At 38.7% G+C, this 21,906-nt stretch overlaps 1 protein-coding gene across 1 annotated transcript; it reads left to right on the forward strand.

Moving 5' to 3' along the window:
* The first annotated feature begins 5,903 nt into the window (after positions 1-5,903).
* Positions 5,904-11,688, forward strand: LOC125279300 (taste receptor type 1 member 1-like). The gene is made up of 4 exons (XM_048208809.1): positions 5,904-6,557; positions 6,728-6,940; positions 7,398-7,518; positions 10,664-11,688. Exons 1-4 carry the CDS (start codon positions 5,904-5,906, stop codon positions 11,596-11,598), a joined length of 1,923 nt encoding a protein of 640 aa, XP_048064766.1. The 3' UTR covers positions 11,599-11,688.
* The last annotated feature ends 10,218 nt before the right edge of the window (positions 11,689-21,906 follow it).

The following is a 21,906-nucleotide window of genomic DNA, read 5'->3' on the forward strand; positions in this document are numbered from 1 at the left end:
TACAGATGATCCCACATGACTGCTTTGCTCTTTACCTTTTATACCAGAACCAGAACAAAAGGATCGTAAATGTTTATTACACCAACACCTGTTTTGGGGGAGAGGAGAAGAGATACCACCCAAAAAGAGGACAGAATTTTCCTTAATTTTCCATCTTCTTCATAATTCTAGTGACTGCTGTGAAATTGAGACCATTTTACCAACTTACCATGTTTGGTATCACTCTTAAAATGATACCAAACATGAAAAGGGAAAAACAATTATTACACAAGTTACATTATACATAGAATATAAATTTTCAGTGACTTGAGGCAGGGGGAAGGAGAGTTTGTGTGTGTGTGGGGGGTTTGCATACTGTAGATGTGTGGGGGCAAGGCGTTGTCCTATGCTATTCTTTTAAGATCTTCTCTCCAGATACGCTTTATTGCTTTATTGCAGGATGCTTGATCTCAGTTTTCATTTAGCAGGAAAATCAAGCCTTACAGCCACATACAATGATACAGTCCACTAGACAGGCAAACAGGCAGCAACACACACACTGAACATTGACAAGGCCGAACAGAAACTGAATGCGAAGTTGAAGAGACAACTTAAGTAGTGAACATAATGAGGATGATTACTAACACACAGCTGACACATATGGACTAATAATGACATAGATGTCACAGGCTCACTTCCCTATGATCAGGTGAGGAGTGAGGAAAGTGGACTGGTAGGTATCAACGTCAAGACCAGACACTGAGGTGAGGGAAGCGACTGCAGATATAGGGAGTCCTGATGAGAGTAAGGGCTTGCAGATGCAGGTGATTGGGGAGTGGGAAATGGTACATTACCTAGGGAGGATTGTGTCCACAGAAGGAAGTAAATTTGACCCTGTTGACACTGCAGCGCTAAGAACCTTGAGAAAGAAAAGGCCCAGTACAGTGAGACAGTTGAGGGCAGTGCTTAGCCTGTTGAGTTATTATAGACAGTACAACAAAGATTTCTCCAAGATCGCTGTGACTTGCTGAAAGAAGCAGCTGACACAAATGAGGAAGGATGTAATGGAACCACAAACAAATGTATAAAAAGCAAAAAAGGAGTGCCTTCTCGTGAAGCACATTTTATGGACAGAACATCAGCAGAGATTGGAGAAACTAATAGACTGCTTGGCAGAACCTCCGGTCCTTGGATTCCCTGGTTTTGCACAGCTGCGTATACTCCAAACAGACACCCCAAACCAGGGACTTAGTGCTATTCTGTACCAAAGGCAAGGTGGGAAGCTTAAAGTCATTGCATATGGATCCTGCACACTGACAGCCTCTGAACAAAGCTATCATCTTTACTCAGGGAAACTAGAGTAAATAGCCTTGAAGTGGTCCATCACAGAGGGGTTTTGAGATTATCTGTACTACGTACCCATTTTTACCAAATACAGTGAAAATATTCTGCTTAGTTATATACTGACCAGTACCAAGGTCAACACAACTGGATGCAGATGGGCTGCAGAACTTACGAACTTGATTTCACCATAAACCGCCCTGGCAAAGAGAACATTGATGCAGACAGCTTATCCCCTCGGTTAGTGGGGATCACAGGTAGAGCTGCCAGAGGAATTCTTGATGTGTTTGTGACGAGCAGGGCGGGCAAGAGCCGTGAGGGAATGGCGCGAGGCCGGTGATGCAAGTGATAACGAGCATCACCTGCGAGGCGCACCTGGCCTTGAGTCTCTCACAGAGGAGCTCCAGGAGCATAAAAGGAGGAGCGACGACAGTGAAGGACGAGAGAGGACCAGACCTGGATTTTATATTATGTTTTATTATGTTTGTGTGGCCGGCAGACGTCCGTGAGGGTCTGCCGCCATTTCTTTCGTTTTGTTCTTTGTTTATTTTATTAAAGATTATTGTTTGAACGTTCGCTGGTTCCCGCCTCCTTCTTCCCACATCAACGAACCGTGTTACATTAAGGCCAAAACCCGGGAGAAAGGAGGGACATGCTGTCGGAGAGCCCTCAAAATAAACAAAGAACAAAACAAAAGTAATGCACAAACATAATAAAACATAAAATAAAGTCCAGGCCTGGTCCTCTCTCGTCCTTCGCTGTTGTCGCTCCTCCTTTTACGCTCCCGGAGCTCCTCCGTGAGAGATTCAAGGCCGGTGCACCTTGCAGGTGATGCTCGTTATCCTTTGCATCACCTGCCTTGTGTTCCCGCACGGCTCTTGCCCGCCCTGCTCGTCACAGTGTCCATCTTCCAGTCTCCTTTTGCCATTTCAGGTGATCTGTTAGATTCGGAAGCCTGCTCTGCAGTTTCTTCCAAACTAGTGTAAGACTTGATTTTCCTGCTAAGACAAAAGTTGAGATCAAGCGGCCTGCAATAAAGCAATAAAACTCATCTGGAGAGAAGATCTCAAAGAAATAGCATAGGACAATGCCTTGCCTAAACTCTCCTTACACATTTATGCAACCCCCCCCCCCCCTTTCTTTTTTGCATTTCTTACACTTACAGTCATCTTTGAGCAATTAATGTTATGTGTTTATTATTTGAATTGGCTTCTAATTGTCTAACTATGTAATTGGCATGATACATTTTACCTGACAAATAAATGTTATTCTTGATTTATTCTGCATTATTCTTAAATCATTATTTCTAGTAGATTATCGCGAGTTTGGTATTACCGCAAATCAGTGTCCAGGATAGGTCATATGGGAAGGCTCAATGAATGGAGCATGGGTCACATCATTTGAGACCTTTTCGTTTTCTGTCTATCACTGACTTAGTAATGAACAAATAATTAAGAGTATGGGACACCCAGAATAATCAAATACCTAAATTAATACATAATCAATAATTATGATTATTTCGTAATTAGAAATACAATCTAGAAATAATAATAATAATACTATAATCAGAGTTGGATAAATAGGAATGAACACTTCTTAATAGGGTTTCAAGTATCCCTTCTGTTTCTCTCGGGGTATAGAGCCTGGCGAATAAGAGTTTCAGGGCGTGTAAAAAAAACAATATGTCCCATGTCTTTTGCCTCCCTTTATAGGTCTATTCGGCAGGGACATTGCTCCCCTTTGGATGTTGACATTTCTTAAGGTTGTAGCCTGCCGTTCTAACTACTACTGAAATCTGAGAAGTTTGCATGCTCCCTTCGGTTGGCTGCTCCCTATGGCCAAAATATGTTCTGCTAAAATGGACACTGGCAATAGGGAACAGTGCCACTGTAAAGTCACATATGGTGTGCTTAGGTGTTGATACGCTTTATGTTATGCTCACTCTACTTGTACGGATTTCACAACCTAGTGGGCTGTCATTTACTCAGCATGGCATAATGGGTATTGTGTTCCCCATATCGTCAACACCAAGAAGCAGCTTCAAAGTTCCACTTGGAAAAGGAAAGTCTTGGGTTGCATATGGGAATGAGACACTGCATCTCTTTGCCATACTTAAAGGCATGCCTGCATGTCTCCTTCAGACAAAATAGTTGATGACGTGTAGCTTAGGTGCCCTTTTATGCGCAAGGGATAATAGATTAGTGATAGATAATAGATTAGTCTGCCAATAGATTAGTGTGGGTGTACACGTGCTCAGACACCAGTCACTCTGAGGGCATTCCCCATAGCATCAACAGTGTCTTGTTCCCTTCTCAGGGAACCAGGTTGCATACTTAACCCAAGACATTTTCTCTGCTGGCTTTCCACATCACAGATATAATTTTAAATGGGTTAAAATACTGCAAATGTCTGAAACTTTTAGACTCATTCTTCATCTTATTTTTTATATCATCATTGATATTTTCTATCATCATACTTTTTTAGTATGAGGAAATTTCTTTATTATTTTTTAATTCTAAATGGAAAATTCATATTGAATATCGAACTATATTAAAAGAATGTGATTACATGAATCCGAAATTCATTCATTGGCAATCGTCAGAGTGTGTTGTTGTTGTTTTTGTTTTGTTTCAAGAGTGGAAAGATTTGGGATAAGAAGACAAGTGAGCCTGCCTAGTTTAAATCAAGATACCATCTAAAGAGCATGATCGGCTGCTTCAAGTGGCAACAGAATCCCTAAAGCTGATTGGAATTCCGAGCAAAGAAAATCAGATAAAGACATTTCATGGACATTTGAAGAAAAAAATTGTCTTTTATTTTATTGTATCCATTACAGTCAAACTGTGTGTGCATTTGGTGCACGCCAGGTTATATGTACAAGGTTGTGTAATAAATTGTTCTGATTTTTACAATGGAATGAATCAATACTGAATTTATTTAAGCTGGACAATGACACCATTGTCTTTAAGAGCTGCTGTGCAGCCAAAATTATTTGCCAGTTATCACTGTAAAGCTGCTTTGACACAATCTGCATTGTAAAAGCGCTATATAAATAAAGGTGACATGACTTGACTTAATAAATGCCAAGTGTTCTAGTAAACCAATTGTGCGTCAGGTTTAATACTGTTCCACAAAGCTAGAGGGATGTCTAGAACTGCTACACAGTTGTCATATGATTTCTGTGACACTTGTGGGGTGACAAATCTACAGTAATGACAGGCATGCAAAAACATTTAAATGTATGCAGGAACTGGGTTAAGCAAATTTAAAAATGTAAAGTATATGTGAACAGCAATAGTGTTGCTGGCCATTCATAATCTATGAATTCAGCATTGGTTTTCAGCCTCCATGGAGAGCATTAACTATATTTTATACTCAAATGTGATGTGTAACACCACAGTACTCAACTCAACAAAAGCTGCTGTATACACATCCCAGAGTCATTTGTTAGATTTTCTCACCATCTCTAAACTTTGAAACCTTAGTGATTGTAATCCAACTGTAAACCCCTGCTGAGAGTTTAGAAGGTTTTTAAAATATTTTATGAATGTGGTGTAATGCTCTATTTAATAATTGATTGACATATGCCTTGTGAGATTAGATATGGAAATGGGCATTTGTATCATTGAATATGGTTTAAGCAAATTGAAATGTGTTTTAAGAAAACTAAGTCTAGAATATGAGCCTGACACTCAAACGACTAGCCACTGCACATCCCTGTTTATTGACCGACGGGCCATCTTAAACCATGCTTCTCAGTAGCATTTACATTTTCCTTGTGGGCTTTACAAATTGTTTCTTTTTCAAAGTTTCTTTCTCAAAACCTGAGTTCAGCTTGGAAGGAGAATACTTATTGGGTGGCCTTTTCCCTTTACATGAAGCTGACCATGTGACACCCCTGTTCTTCCCAGAGACCACTGAATGTTTCAGGTAAGCAAGGATTTTTTATCAGCCAGGTTATCAATATGCAATATTGTAAATCAAAGCAGCATTTCCTCAAAGTCAACTTTATAAAATAAAACTTCAATTACATGCTATTAACTTCCTCACTGATGTTTTCAAGGCACCGTTCCTCAAAATCTGGCTATCAGATGTTGCAAGTAATGAGGTTTGCTGTTGAGGAGATTAACAACTCCACTACTCTTCTGCCCAATGTTTCTCTGGGCTATGAAATTTTTGACCATTGTTCTGACACAAAGAATTTCGCTTCAGTCTTAAGTTTTATCTCAAAGAATGGATCAATAAAACCTAAAGAAAAACTGAGCAACTATCGGCCTAAAGTGATTGCTTTAACAGGGCCATATGGAAGCACAAGAACTATTACTATTGCACCACTGATCACAATGGACTTTATACCATTGGTAAATTGTTTCTTTACATAACAAAATACTTACGCACTTACTCCCTTCCCTTTGTTCAGGACTACCAAGTTACTATATATATAATGCTAATAAATTGTTTATAGTTTACTGTTTTCTTTTCTTTCAAAGGTGAATTATGGAGCTTCTAGCTATGCGTTAAGCAACAAACTAAAGTATCCCTCTTTTGTAAGAACAACCCCTAGCAACAAAAACCTGATAGAGATGATTATTCACATCATACGGTGGTTTGGATGGAACTGGGTTGCCTTTATTGGTAGCCAAGATGATTACAGTTCAGACGGACTAAAGCTTTTTAACAAGTATATAAGCAATACTGGCATTTGTCTGGCCTATCAAGAGCGCCTAAGTCTAAATGCAAACTACAGTCTAACACTTCAAAAGATTGATATGCTAAACATCAATGTCATTGTTGTTTTTGCTGTGTCACAATATGCAAGCAAAATTATCAAAGCAGCCATAGCAAACAACATCCAAGATAAAGTATGGATTGCAAGTCAGGCATGGTCTATGAATCAACAGCTTCCCAGAGAGCCAGGAATTGGGAAAATTGGCACAATCATTGGTGTTACCGAAAGAATGTTGTCATTGCCTGGATTTAATGAATTTGTCTATAAACACAGGAGAACAACTGATGTTAACCATTATGAAGAGAGTGACATCCAGAGTACGAGTAAGACGTGTAATCAAGTTTGTGATTACTGCACAATGTTGACCGCAGAGGAGATTATAAATGAAAATCCCACATTCTCCTTTGCCATCTATGCTGCCATATATACCATAGCTCATGCTTTACATAAAGTTCTGCAGTGCAACATGAATGAATGCCGCAAAAACACAGCGGTTAAGCCATACATGGTGAGTGAATTTGAATCCATGACAAGTTGAATCATTATTTAAATTATATTATTGAATAACAATCTTTTAATTAATTAAATAATGAATAATGTTGGTCATATATTTTTTTTTTAAAAACTGCATATTATAATATATTATTTAATTAATATACAAGTCTTTTTCTTTTACAGCTTCTGGAAGAAATAAAGAAGTTGGATTTTCCACTCAGTGGCCGTCAGGTGAAATATGATGATAATTATGATCCAACCATCAGTTATGCATTTGTGCTCTGGCACACTGATGTGAATCCTCCACAGTTTGAGATGGTGGGCACATATGATACATATCCAGAAGTGACTTTTACCATCAACAACTCTCTCCTGCCCTGGCATAGCAATGGTTCTGTAAGTCTTAATTTGATCTAAACGTTTAACTTTATAGATTCCACTTTATCTCAATCAATTTAGCAAATTTCTCCAAATGAAGCCAATGCTCTCAAAACAATTAACACAACCATCAAAATACCCTCCTTCTTCAGTAACGTAAAATACAGCAAATACTGACATCAAGTCTATTAGATTGTTCTCTACTGATTGCATATACCAGTATACTATTGAAAAGCTAATTTATGTTTTGTCCATGAAAGCAAGACCTGAGAAATATGTGTGTGTGTGTGTGTGTTTGTTTAAGGAAATTAAGTAAGCAGTATTCTGTAATTTGTAGTCCATTTATCGAAAGTATGTACTGTTCAGATGGCTGAGTTAATTGTTTGTATGAAATCAAGTAATAAAAATAGTAAATAATACAATTTGTAATACAATAATACAAAACTGTAATAATACATTTTCCCATCCCTTAAAGGTTCCTTTCTCAAACTGCTCTGCTGAGTGTAAGGAGGGATTTTCAAGGCAACCTGAAGGTTTTCATAGTTGCTGTTTTACGTGTAAAAAATGCCAGCATAACAGCTATGTGGATCATTCTCGTAAGTATCTTAGGAAGTGGTCAATGACACCTTGGTATTTAAGTCATTAAGATTTATCTTCTGTCCATTCTATCACCACTTTACTGGAGATATGATGCTTTTTTAAGTGTGATTTGAAGACAAAACATTCTCCCACATCCATTTAATTTCTTGTTCTGTCATAAAACTAGGTCCTAGAAAAAAAGTCCTTAATGTAATCTGCTAGCTAGCACCATTCACTACATGGTACAAGCTGGTTGCATCTGCAGTCAGTGAGCTTGGTGCTCAACATTTAATCAGTTTGGTTCTGTGTTTGCTGAAAACAAGTCTTACAGCAAGAAATCAGAAACCCTCCACCTTCCCCAGCTCAGCTGAAATGAAGTTTGTTTTTGTTTTTTTTTGTACAGTGCAGAGTATGTGAGCAGAGTGGAGTAATTATTGAAAGTTTAGATAGAAGAGGGGAAATTGCCGCTCCACACCCACTCACTTTGGTACAGTGAGAACAATCACTGTATTGGCGGTAAACTCTGTTCTAGCACAAAACCTCATGGCCATACCATATCTTCTTCACAACCGTTTCATAACACACTGGAAGGATATTACAATCATTATGGATTTTACTATAAGTCAGTTACATAAGTTAGCTAATATAAGTGTTTAATACAACTGTAGTGTGCATTACTGTAACATCTTAAGCAACCAGATTCATTTGAAACGTCTTGCTCTCACACTGGGGTTGCAAACAAATGGAAATAAGAGCTGGATATATTTGCAAGCAGTTATTCCTTTTTAAATCAAAAAACAAAATTTCACTTCAGGTTATCTTAAAACAAAAACACGAGAAACAGAACACCTAATATAACAACAAGATCAGACAAAGGCTAACTGAAAATAAGGACCATATATACACAGAGAAATACCAGGGACAAAACAAAATAGTTAACTCGATGCAGGTGAGACACGTCTACATGTACATGAGGGCAAATCAAACACTATGGCAACAGATGACAGAGATAAAGGAAACTGACCTGGGAACAGTGCAAAACTAACAGGCTAACAACTTAAAACAAGACTCAAACCCAGAAACATACGTAACATTACCCAATCAAAATGGTGCATCCACGTGCCTTAAAACATCAACAAAATACAACATAGGAGGGTGGACAGGGGCTTAGGAGGAGCATGCATAACTCCCCAGGGAGGAGACAACGGCTGGGGAAGCCAGGGAGTGACCCCAAACAGTTCTAGCAGGCTGAAGGCCCACGGTGGAGCTGATGGAGAGAGGAGCCATGGTGGTTCTTTGGTGGAGAGGCAGAGCAAAACCAGGGGGATGACTTACAGAGGCGGAGCCGGTGGTTGTGGAGACCTAGGCTGAGCCAAAGAGCTGAAGAGACCAGGTGTCACCGAATGACCTGGAGACCAAGGCGGAGTCGCAATGACAAGCGGCCGAGGTGGAGCCAGAGGGAAGGAGGAGCCAAGAGAGCCAAAGGGTGGAAGGACAAGGTGCAGACAAAGGTCCAGAAGTCCGTGGCAAAGGCAGAGCGATGACTGATCAAGGTGGAGCCGGAGGTACGAGGAAGCCTGTTTGAGTTGGAAAGATGACAGTCCCAGGTGGAGCTGGAGGAGATTGGTCAATAGGCTGAGGTGGGGTGACAGGCTTGGAGGTTTGAGGTAGAGCTAGAGAGTCAACACACCAGGGCGGAGCTGGTGAACAGGAAGCCCAAAGCTGCTAGGAGCCAGTGAAGGAGTCAAAGGACTGAAGGGAGCCAGCGCCAAAGAACTGGATAGCATGGGCAGAGGGTTACGAGATGGCTTACTTGGCCATGACAGGGTAGGCAGAGAGTTCAAAAACAGCCTCCTTGGCCGATACAGATTAGGCAGAGGAGGTGGGAGTGGGAGGTAGGGTGGGAAAATCAAACCACACTGATATGGTGCTGGGCAATGAAACATACTTGGTATTTGGCGACAAAACAGACTTGGTGCTGGGCTACAAAACAGGGATGGTGCAGGGCCTTACATACTCATTGGGGTTCTAAGTCAGCACACTCATATTATCCTCTTCTCCTCTTCTGGCTCAGGCTCCGGGACAAAATTGGCTTCAGGTCATGAGGTCTTCTAATGCTGTGGCTAATGGAGCAATGTGTACTGCAGTCGCTAGCAGATTTTGATCCTCCTGACTTTCACCGTTGGTGATGAGGGATCCGCACTGATGTAAAATCCACTCAATGTACTTGTGGAATGTCCCTTAAGGGCTGCCTGGTTGTGCAATATGATGACATCAGCCTCTGCGTATTTTTATTTCTAAAATACACAGAAGTTGATGTCATTGTAGTGCATGAAAGGAACCAGATCTAGAAACCTCTTTGTATGCTCCTCAAGGGACAGGAGAGGAGGAGGATCTGAACTGCAGCTAGATCCTTTTGATCGGTCTGATCTTCCATCAGGTTGGAGTTTCAAATAAATGGAAATAAAAGAGTTGGATCTATTTTCAAGCATTTATTCATTTTTAATCAAAATGAACTCAAACATTTCACTTCAGATTATCTTGAAACAAAAACATGAGAAACAGAACAACACTGCAATCAGACCAAGACTAACTGAACATAAAGACTATATATATACACAGAGAAACACTAGGGACAAAACGAGATAATTAGCTAGACACAGGTGAGACTCATGAGGGCAAATCAAACACTATGGAAACAGATGACAGAGGAAGACAAAAGAAGCTAAACTGGGAATGATGCAAAATTAACAGGATTACAATTCAAACAAAACTCAAACCTAGAAACAGACATAACACTTGCATTATTTGCTACTGAATTAACTGATTAAGTACTAATTTGAAAGAATTGTTGTGTTCTAGTGATTAAACCAAATGTTCCCATTACATTTTACAATGATCTTGTGTTTTGAAACAATTATGTGGAAAGAAAATATGTATAGCTGTTTTAAAAAAATGACTAGCAGTATGAACATTTTTGTACCTTGTGAAAATAGTACAAGCAAATAAAAAACTGTAAGTATATTATTTTAAAGGTTATTATTACTGTAATAGTTATTCTTTTTAAAAGTATGCTGAAGTATACTGTATTTCCTTTTCACAAGGGTATGGGTTTTGGCAAAATACTATTATAAACATTCATAATATTCTGCTGTTTTTCAGGGGACCCCTATACCTGTTTTCCTTGTGCAGCGAGTGAATGGTATGATGAAAGCACCATGAAGTGTAAGACACGTTCTGTTGTCTATCTTCAGTTCACAGAAATCCCCTCCATCGCTGTCTTGGTTTCTGCCATATGTATAATTATTTTACTCATTGCCATATTTTGTATTTTCGCCTACAATTACAACACACCAGTGGTGAGGTCTGCTGGTGGTAGCATGTGTTTCCTGATGTTGACATGCTTGATTTTGTCTAGTATAAGTGCGTTCTTTTTCTTTGGAGAACCCACATCTGCACTTTGCCTCATGAGAAATGCCATATTTGCATTTTTCTTCACTGTCTGCATTTCCTGTTTGACTGTCCGTTCCTTTCAAATTGTTTGTGTTTTTAAAATGGCTGCTCAGTTCCCTAGGGTGCACAGCCTTTGGGTAAAGCACAATGGACAGTGGCTCTTCATTGCATTTGCCTCTGTCATTCATTTAATTCCTTGTGTTGTATGGATGACTTTCTCTCCTGTCAAAGTCACAGCTGACTCATGGACTTATAAAGATCAAATTATGCTCATCTGTGAAAGGGGGAGTACTATAACCTTAACCATAGTTGTGTTCATAGGTTGGTTTCTTGGTTTCCTGTGTCTCCTGTTTTCCTACATGGGAAGAGATCTGCCGAAAAGTTACAATGAGGCCAAATCAATAACCTTCAGTCTAATATTGTACTATCTGACCTGGATTGTATATTTCACAGCATACCTATCTTTCAAAAGCAAATACATCACTCTTTTAAATGCAATGGCTCAAATATCCAGTATAAATGGAATTCTCTTTAGCTATTTCATACCAAAATCTTACATCATAATATTCCAACCACAAAAGAACACTCCTGCATACTTTCAAACATCTATTCAGAATTACACCCAAACTATCAGTAGGACTTAGACATTAGTCTTTGTGTATCCACCTTATTTTTAAAGTAAGAGCAGTGCTGCCATTTGTAACTTGAATGTGCAAGGCTTCCGGTCTCATCTTCTTCCAGTTATTTTAGCTGTATAAAAACATGAAATTGCAAACTGGTATTTGTTATCATATTATTTGAATCTTTTATCATAATCGTAAACACACTGATTTGTAGCGCAAATAGTTTTACTGTTTACTGCACTTTGTTTCTTCTAATTATTTACTTATAGAAGCTGATGAATCGAAAGTGTAGCACATTCACAGAAAATAGCTTAGCAAAATAAGGTGGATAGGATGTGAACTCTTAAACTCTGTGTTAATGGCTTTGAAAGATTGTTTGTTTCTAATTAACTTTAGTACTGTTATGAACTGTATTCTTTTTTGTTTCTTAAAGCGTGACACAAAGCCCCTCGGGTCATTATCAGGTAATCTCTACGGGGTGTTATTGTATGTTTATGGCAGGAGGTCCTATCAGGTCATCATCAGGTTACAGTCACATTGGATCTCCATTGGGTGTCATTGTATTGTTTGTGGCACATTTGTTACCAGGTATAAAGGTCTAGTCTCACAGACAGGACATTAGGTTAAGATTCTTGAAGGCTGACATGCTAACATCGCTGCTGAAGAACTGTGCTACACTACTACCTTCAATAAATTCTTCTCCCCACAAGAAGTCTGGTCAAGCTTACTTATTTTACGTATTAGACTAATCTAATACATTGGCGAGCCACCCAAATGACTTCTCACAATCTTAAAGAAACACATAGGCAAGGTAAAGAATGGAGATCTATTCTGAGGTTCAGTCTGAATTAACAGGCTGTTATTATCCCCAGTTGATTTTTCAGTTTAAATGTGTTTAAGCTGCTGTGAACTCTGCTGTGAGCAATCGTACAGTCTATGCGTTCAGTGATGATCACTTGGATAACTGACTCCTTTGAGGGCGTTCTGGCTAAATGTTGTAAGGCCCGCCCAATCGGCCCAATGGCGGTTTCCCACAGGACGGGGAAGGTTTCTTGCGCGTTCCGTCTTTTCAGCGTGGCAAAGTAGTTTAATTCCAAGTAATCTTTTATCTGACTCCATGTTATTATGACCTCGAATTTAGTTTAGAATGTCAATTGATTATTGGTCATTTGTATAATAATTTGGCTTTACATTTGAATATTTTATTTAACTCTTTACACTTATTGTACTCGTTCATTCAGTTCTCAGTGTCGCACAGGGTCCTCGCACTGGCCATTCATTAATATGCGGGCCCACGATCACAAACTCGCCAGTCTTGGTCACTAGACAGAGGTAATTGACTATACTAATAGAGTGCCGCTCTCATGCTTGCTTTCTCTAAAAGTATTTGGTTTAGTCCCTCATAGATCTGTATACACTTGAATTAAAGTAACACTAACTCTAGTCAGAGGTCACAACCGATACTACAGATAAGCCGACCAATATTACTTCTCTTATAGCAGCTTTGGTTTGGTTATGCCATGGTTTCCCATGTACACTTAGCTAGAGTAACATTACAATAAACAGAGGTAAAGCTCACCCTATTTAGGTTGGTCGATCAACATTTTGTTGTCCTAAACGGAAATTCCATTTTAGCCTTTACAGTCTAAGTACACTTGAACTAATGCCAAGCGTTAGTCGGAGCTCTAAAATCACAGTTGGTGTGCCTTATGCTCCACTCAAATGGACTTTAGTCCGTTACTAACCTGACGCAGATTTGCGGTAACAATGGATACATCGTAATCTACTGAAGTCAATAATTTCAGAGTAAGTCAGAATACAATCAAATGTGACAATTTATTAGTCAGGTAAATGTATCATGCCAATTACATAATCAATTCAAAGGTGATCAATACAAAACATCAAATGCTCAGAAATAGAGTAAGATGCATACCTGACATGAAAAATGCACATTGCTGAGTGTCCTGGACACTCAGCAATTTGGGCTTCATCTCAATACAGAGTCGCGCCGAGCCTTTTGCAACATTTCTTTAAATACTCAGACCAACCCTCAATGTGGGGCATGAACTTACAATCAGAATTTGCATTTACTAGGGCCACAGACCTAGGGGGTTCGCACCTTGCTGTGGAACAGAAGGTAGTTTGGATGAAAGACCCTGGGAAAGGGGCACACCCACAGTTGCAACCAAAGTATCTGTAAACTCTTAAAACCTTTAATACCTTTGGTTTACTTCCATGTAGACGAGACCATCGTACCAGTTGCACTGAGACATTTCAAACGATACCAAACATTGTATAGCATTCTTTGATGATTGTTCACATTAAATCAGATAGATTTTGGGTGAATTTTAGGTCATCTCTGCATGTAGAGAGAAGAGATGGGGGAAGAGGGTGAAGGAAGTGAAATGTAGATTAAGGCAAATGCTGAGGTGTGATTGACTCAGTGTGATTACGTCTCGGAAGGGGATGCTAATTTTGCAAGAGAAAGTTCAAATGTTAATTTACTTTGTTTTCTCACTTTGCTTTCTTGGTCCAGCACTCTGGCATCAGTCTTACAATGCGGACGTTGGTTTCCTGCACAAACGCTGTTAAGACGGCGCTGCTGTATGGTTCTTGCTCTCTTGTTCTTGCTTTTGTTTTGTTTTTGTTGTGCTGTTTTCCGTGTTTTCCTTTATTTTTATTTTTGCTTTTATTTTCACGCTAAAAACCAGTGGCTGGAGTAGGATCGTTTATCCGTTTACCGCCGCATGTGCCTGAGTTGTGCACGTGGCCTGCTCTATAGTCATATTGCCACCGGCTGCGTGTGAGTGTAATTCATCTTTGCCAATTTATTATTATTATTACTTGGTTTTGGTATAATATATTTTGGTATATTTTTGTCTTGATTAGTGTATTTATTGGTGAACTATCTTTTCTTTGTCTATTTCAGGCTGACGGGCCCCGGGTTGGGAGGCTATCTTTTCTTGCCTGTTGGTGGTGGTATTTCAAGCACGGAGTGTGGTTTGCCACTTGTAACTGCTTACACCTCACTGAGTTTGTGCGTGCGTGTGTGCTTTGCTTTTGATAATCACTCTGCTGCTAGCCTACCCCACTGTGGGTGAGCCTCAGTCGTCTTAGATATTTATTTATTTTTTTGTTTATGTGTCTGCTGGGAAACGGAGCTGTATTTTAGCTCATATGATCGATCACCCTACATTGTGGTTATTTGAATGTTGTATCTATTTATGTGAGATTAATGCAACTTTTTTGCACTGATATCCATGTCTCTTTACCCTCCATGGTAACAAACCTGTGTGCCCTATTCCCATTGGGTAGTTATTTCCCCTTTCTTTAAAAAAGGGTGATGTAGTCAGCTTTTTATATTATATATATACAGTGGGTACAGAAAGTATTCAGACCCGCTTAAATTTTTCACTCTTTGTTATATTGCAGCCATTTGCTAAAATTATTTAAGTTCATTTTTTTCCCTCATTAATGTACACACAGCACCCCGTATTGACAGAAAAACACAGCATTGTTGACATTTTTGCAGATTTATTAAAAAAGAAAAACTGAAATATCACATGGTCCTAAGTATTCAGACCCTTTGCTGTGACACTCATATATTTAACTCAGGTGCTGTCCATTTTTTCTGTTCATCCTTGTGATGGTTCTACACCTTCATTTGAGTCCAGCTGTGTTTGATTATACTGATTCGGACTTGATTAGGAAAGCCATACACCTGTCTATATAAGACCTTACAGCTCACAGTGCATGTCAGAGCAAATGAGAATCATGAGGTCAAAGGAACTGCCTGAAGAGCTCAGAGGCAGAATTGTGGCAAGGCACAGATCTGGCCAAGGTTACAAAAAAATTTCTGCTGCACTTAAAGTTCCTAAGAACACAGTGGCCTCCATAATCCTTAAATGGAAGACGTTTGGGATGACCAGAACCCTTCCTAGAGCTGGCCATCCGGCCAAACTGAGCTATCGGGGGAGAAGAGCCTTGGTGAGAGAGGAAAAGAACCATCACTGCAGCCCTCTACCAGTCTGGGCTTTATGGCAGAGTGGCCTGACGGAAGCCTCTCCTCAGTGCAAGACACATGAAAGCCCGCATGGAGGACTCCAAGATGGTGAGAAATAAAATTCTCTGGTCTGACGAGACCAAGATAGAACTTTTTGGCCTTATTTCTAAGCGGTATGTGTGGAGAAAACCAGGCACTGCTCATCACCTGTCCAATACAGTCCCAACAGTGAAGCATGGTGGTGGCAGCATCATGCTGTGGGGGTGTTTTTCAGCTGCAGGGACAGGACGACTGGTTGCAATCAAGGGAAAGATGAATACGGCCATGTACAGGGATATCCTGGACGATATCCTTCGCCAGAGTGCGCAGGACCTCAGACTGGGCCGAAGGTTTACCTTCCAACAACACAATGACCCTAAGCACACAGCTAAAATAACGAAGGAGTGGCTTCACAACAACTCTGTGACTGTTCTTGAATGGCCCAGCCAGAGCCCTGACTTAAACCCAATTGAGCATCTCTGGAGAGACCTAAAAATGGCTGTCCACCAACATTTACCATCCAACCTGACAGAACTGGAGAGGATCTGCAAGGAGGAATAGCAGAGGATCACCAAATCCTGGTGTGAAAAACTTGTTGCATCTTTCCCAAAAAGACTCATGGCTGTATTAGATCAAAAGGGTGCTTCTACTAAATACTGAACAAAGGAATGAATACTTAGGACCATGTGATATTTCAGTTTTTCTTTTTTAATAAATCTGCAAAAATGTCAACAATTCTGTGTTTTTCAGTCAATATGGGGTGCTGTGTGTACATTAATGAGGAAAAAAATGAACTTAAATGATTTTAGCAAATGGCTGCAATATAACAAAGAGTGAAAAATTATTATTATTATTATTATTATTATTATATTAAAAATTATAATTATTATATATATACCCACTGTATATATATAATATTATTTTTATATTTTTATATTTATAAAAAAGTAAAAAGTAATTTAAATATTGATAAAACATTTATTTACATGCTAGCATTAACACTTAAGTGTAATGTAATGTAAACACAAATGCTTGTTTTTAACTTGTAATAAAGAACACCTTTAAAACTTCCATAACTTAGCGTCCAGGTAATACATAGATTTGTGTGGTAGGCTGTTGTCACTATGATGATCACATCAGCACCAAGTTTCAGACACACCCTCCATCAAGGGTTGACGCCAACTCCCCATGTGAATGCACCCTTACAGTTCCTTCTGAACCAAAACAATGAGCTTATGCTGCGCTCACGCCATAAATATTTATGCATTTCAATGGCAACGCTACCGATGCCGAAATGAATCAATTACCTTTGAGACATGAGGTAATTTAACGCCGTCTCTCTCGTGATGGTTTTGCTGCCTGCTATGCGCGTTCATGTGATTTAAAGAAGGTGTGGCTTTGGAGACACTCTGAAGAGAGGGTGGGGTCTTCAAAGCTAGCTCACTATTACTAACCTCTCAGAAAATGAACTACCCTATCTTTAAGCCTGGTAATGAAAGTTATTGTATGCGAGAATACAATAACATATTTGAGTATATTTTTAGTATTTTAAATACAAAATACTTTCTCTCAAAGTATTTAATTACAAATTACATTTGATTTTTCTTGGTTAAAGAAAATACAAATTACAAAATACTCAAAAGTAATTAAATACGTATTTTAAATAAATTTAATTAAAATACTGCCCATCTCTGGCTACACCTCGGGCCTGCTGTGAGCCATCTCCTCCTGGGTGTGGGAAGCCCGTGGCTTCGCCTTCAGCATCTGAGTGCTCCGCTCCACCTCAAATTGTCGCCCTGGCTCCTGCACCTATGCTCCTTCCTCTCTTGACTCCAGCATGGACCATCAGGCATTCGGACTCGCCGGGCTCCCTCAGACCATCGGCTCCACCTGGGTTGGATATTGCCATGCCTTCGGGAGCTGACTTTTCGCTGCTCTCCGGCCCTCCACCCCTTTGGCTTCGGCTATATCCGCCCTCCCTCAGGTTCCACCTCCTCCCTTGATCACTCCAGCTCAACTTCAGCCCTCCAGATTCCCGCTTCCATCTCGTGGGGTCATCACTGCGGCTCTGTCGAGGCCGCCCAGGTCACCACGTCCCTGACGCTCCCTTGGCTCTACATCTGCGCGAGGGGCTCCTCTCCTAACGGCTACCTCTCCGTTGGTTGTCCCCAGGATGTAGCCTACCAAGTCACCATCATGGCTCCTCCCTCCATCAACTCTGCCGTGGGCTGTCATCCTGTTGACCTGGGACCCTCTGGGTCAGCAACAACCAGCCATTCATCCCATCATCTCTTCCATGGTTGCTTTCTCCATCCACTCCTCCCTGGTTTATTCTGCCTGTTTTCACCATCCCTTCACCTGCTCCTCTCACCATCCCTTCGTCATCTCCTCATCCACCTCCCTCCCTCATCTTTTCTGTTGCAGGTCTGAGCGAGGTCACGCCTTTCGGGAGGGGGCGTAATGTAACGTTTATTCATTTATTTTTGTCTTAGTTTCATTTTCATGGACTTTCAGTTTGTTTCTTTTCAGTTTCCCTTTTACTTAGTTTTAGATTCCCGCCAGTCTGTAGTTACTATGGTTACAGATATTATATAATTCGTTCAGTTTAGCTGTGTATTGTTAATTAACCTTATTTGCCTTGGTACTTAAGTTCCCGTGTTTTCAGCGTTCAGTTGTCCGGTCTCATTAATATTATTTTATGTTTGCTTGCCGGCCTTTTGTTGGAGATACCTTTGGATATTATTAAAGGCTGTTTGAAGCTGAATCTTCATCTTCGTGTGCTTTCCTACATCGTATCATGACTCTGTCTAAAAACAGTTTGGGCTCTTAGCCTTTTTATTATGCATCTATATATTATAAAGTCTCTCTGTTAAACTTGACAATTTCTGACAGATTTGTCATAACACGTTTACTTCAGCCAAATAACCTTTACAAAATCATTGATGCATGCACTGCATACAGCTGTACTTATGACAAAGGGTTTTTTTTTCCCATGACAAGCCACAGCAGCATGAATCCTCTAATGTTTTCCAGTGTTTTCCTGTGACTATCTCTCATTCAAGTCTTGCATGAATTGTATTTATCCACAAAAGAATGTCACCAGTCAATGTCACCAAAACATTGGTTATGATTTTTTTAAAGATGGTTTTCCACTCAACAAAGCCACTTCCTCTGTTATGCAATCTGCCATACAATTACTAGATGGGTAACATTTTCAAGCAAAAGAAGAATCTTTGCAGCTGTGAATGATTTTCTACTGTGTGAAATCCACATTCATTTTACCCAAGGCTGAAGGGGGTGTGCTGGAGGCGGCTGAGCACATTGAAAACTAACAATCTGTCCTCATATGCTTCTGTGACAACTAAGCCCTATGAATTCATGCAGCAAACACTGATATGAAATAAAAATACAGTGCAGAGCTCAATGAGCCATTAAATAATACTTTTAGATTTGAACAGTCTTTGCTCTAATGCAGGGGTTTTCAATCCAGAGACTATCAAATATGATCGTCCTTGTGTGAGGAACCCCCATCCTTAAATTTAAACGCGCATACATGCACTTATGCTTAAAAAAGATATTTGTGGCTATTTACACTTAGTTGCGACTGTCTTTAAAACTTGTCAACATACTGCAGAGTAACACATTTACTAAGAAGCATGTTAAGTGTAACATTATAACAAAATGTAGCCTATTATAAATAAACTATTGTGTCAAAAACATGGTACAGTCATTAGGGCTCCAGACAAAAAAAAACTTATTAAGGAGCCATTGGCTCCTATAGGGGGAAAAAACAGGCACCAAATAATTATTTTAAAAGGTATCTGTCTTTTATAACGCCCAATTTATACACTGAAAAGTTATGTCTTAAATTAATTTGTATTAAGTTACATTATCATATATTCACGATATAGTACTGTTACTGTAAATGTTTAATTTAATTCTATTTACTTATATTAATAAATTTTTTAATTATTTATTTTAATTAATCTATTTAACAGATAAATAACTATTTAATCACATTTTACTTACATTTTACTTATGTATTTTAATCTTATTTATTTATATTCAACATTTTTTTACAGTTTCACTTTAAAACCCGTGCTCCAATGAGACCACTGAAAACATAGTGTTAAAAATTGTCATTATTTATGAAGCCTGGCTTGCTTATTTGACACATAATATTCAACAATATTATTGATTTGACTGCACTGACTCTATTGGATGAGAACTGAACTGAGCTGGACAATGACATCACTGTTTTCTCCAGTACAGCTTACAGCTACATTGAACTCATTTCATATTTATGATCTTTACACAGTTATTGAACCAAACTGAATCAACACTGAACTAAATTCAGCTGAAATATGACACTTTTGTCTTTTTAAAAGACTGAATCATTATTTTCCTGTTTATCCCTGTAGAGTTTGAAACAGTCTGTATTGTATAAAGCGTTATATAAATAAAAGTGACTTGACTTGACTTTCTGATTTATTCATCCTCATGTCGTTGTAAGAACATGACATACTTTCTTTTGTGAACACAAAAAAAGATGGTAACCAACATTGGTAACAGTTTTGGTGAAAATGACTTTCATTATATGGGGAAAAAAGACATTTCTCAAAATATCTCTTTGTCAGTACAACCGTTATTGCACCAATCAACATTATGTCACAAGTGCTGAGCTAAACTTGCATACTGAATCAAATTAGTAAAATTTGAGTAGAAAATACTATTATGTGTGATGTGTATGCTTAAGTCTGCAGCCTGTCATACTACATGCTCAGTGCATAAACACACAATGGCTATTTGTCAGCTGAGATATAGAAATGTAACTGAAAAAGAGCAGAATAGGGTGGTTGTTTAAATGTAGACTAGGAGAAACTGAAATTGACTTTGGCAAGCCCTGAAGTAAAGACATCACTGGTGTTAAATAATTTAAGCCCAGTTTGGAAGGTGAAAATGCTACGCTGATTCAAATCTCAAAGAAACTCTTTTACACCATCAGCACATGGTTTGTCTAGTCAAGCACACAATTTCAGATGGGTTTAGTGCCAGAGGTACAGTCCTGAGGTTGGCAGTAAAAATATCCCTATGCAAAAGAATCATATGACACGTGTGCATAGATCAAGGAGAGCTAGACAAGATGCCCCACATGCATATATCATTGTGTATCTGTGTAATGTGTGTAACATGTTTTTATGAGTATATTGTAAACAATTTGCAGGAGCTAGCTGTCACACTTTTTTGAGCAATAATTTTGCTTATGTGCACCACGCATAACCTGATATTGCTGTTCAACATGTTCCTGGGTCAACATTTTTGTTGATCCTGGAACAACATTCAAATCAAACGATCAGATTTGAGGGACAAGTTTACAGATTATGTCAAGTTTAGGCTTAAAATCATGAATTGGTGCTTCTACATCAGTGTTATTCATCTATTATTTCCCTCTGATTTTTGGAATAACTTATAGGTAGGGTTAGGTTTAGGGGTAGGAATAGGGTTAAGAAAAGGGAAAGGGTAGGAATAGGGTTAAAAAATTTTCAGACTAGAATGTAGTTCCAGGATCAACAAAATATGTTGACCCAGGAACACGTCTAACTCCGCAATATCAGGACGTGCGTAAGCCACATTTAAAATCTTGGCTACAAACAAGATTTAGAACATTTCCATAATTTTTGCTCAGAAAGACACAGTTGATTTAACACGATGACTTATAGCAAGGCATGTTGTCACACTAGGGAAGGTTGTGCACTGCTGTTTATTGGCACAGGTACAGAAAATATATATCATGTATATTTAACATGATAATGAGATTGATATATATCGCTCATCAACTAAAGAGACTCTTTAAGACTCTTCTTATAAAAGCTCATTACAGCTTTATGGTTTAACATTGAAATCAACATCCATAAATATTAGTATTGCAATTTTACCATTGTTCTGTACAATTAAATTATTATTATAATTAAATATTCATTTTTATTTTGTATTATATTTCTTAACTTATTTGTCTAATTGCTATAATTTAATAGAATATTTAAATAATAATAACAATTATTATTATTATTTAAATAGGCTATAATTATATTAAATTATAAATTATTAATATTTATTTATTATATTATAATTATTATTTATTTTTTTATCATGTTTATCTATTATGTTTTAAACCAGTTTTATTCTTGTTGTCCCTGTTTTCTGTGTGTTTGGTTGATAAAATCATGTCAAGTCACATTTATTTTAGACAATTCAGATTGTTTCAAAGTATTTTGTAAAATTAATTT

This window comes from Megalobrama amblycephala, linkage group LG12, assembly GCF_018812025.1.
Source record: "Megalobrama amblycephala isolate DHTTF-2021 linkage group LG12, ASM1881202v1, whole genome shotgun sequence".
In the NCBI taxonomy this organism is placed as follows: Eukaryota; Metazoa; Chordata; class Actinopteri; order Cypriniformes; family Xenocyprididae; genus Megalobrama; species Megalobrama amblycephala.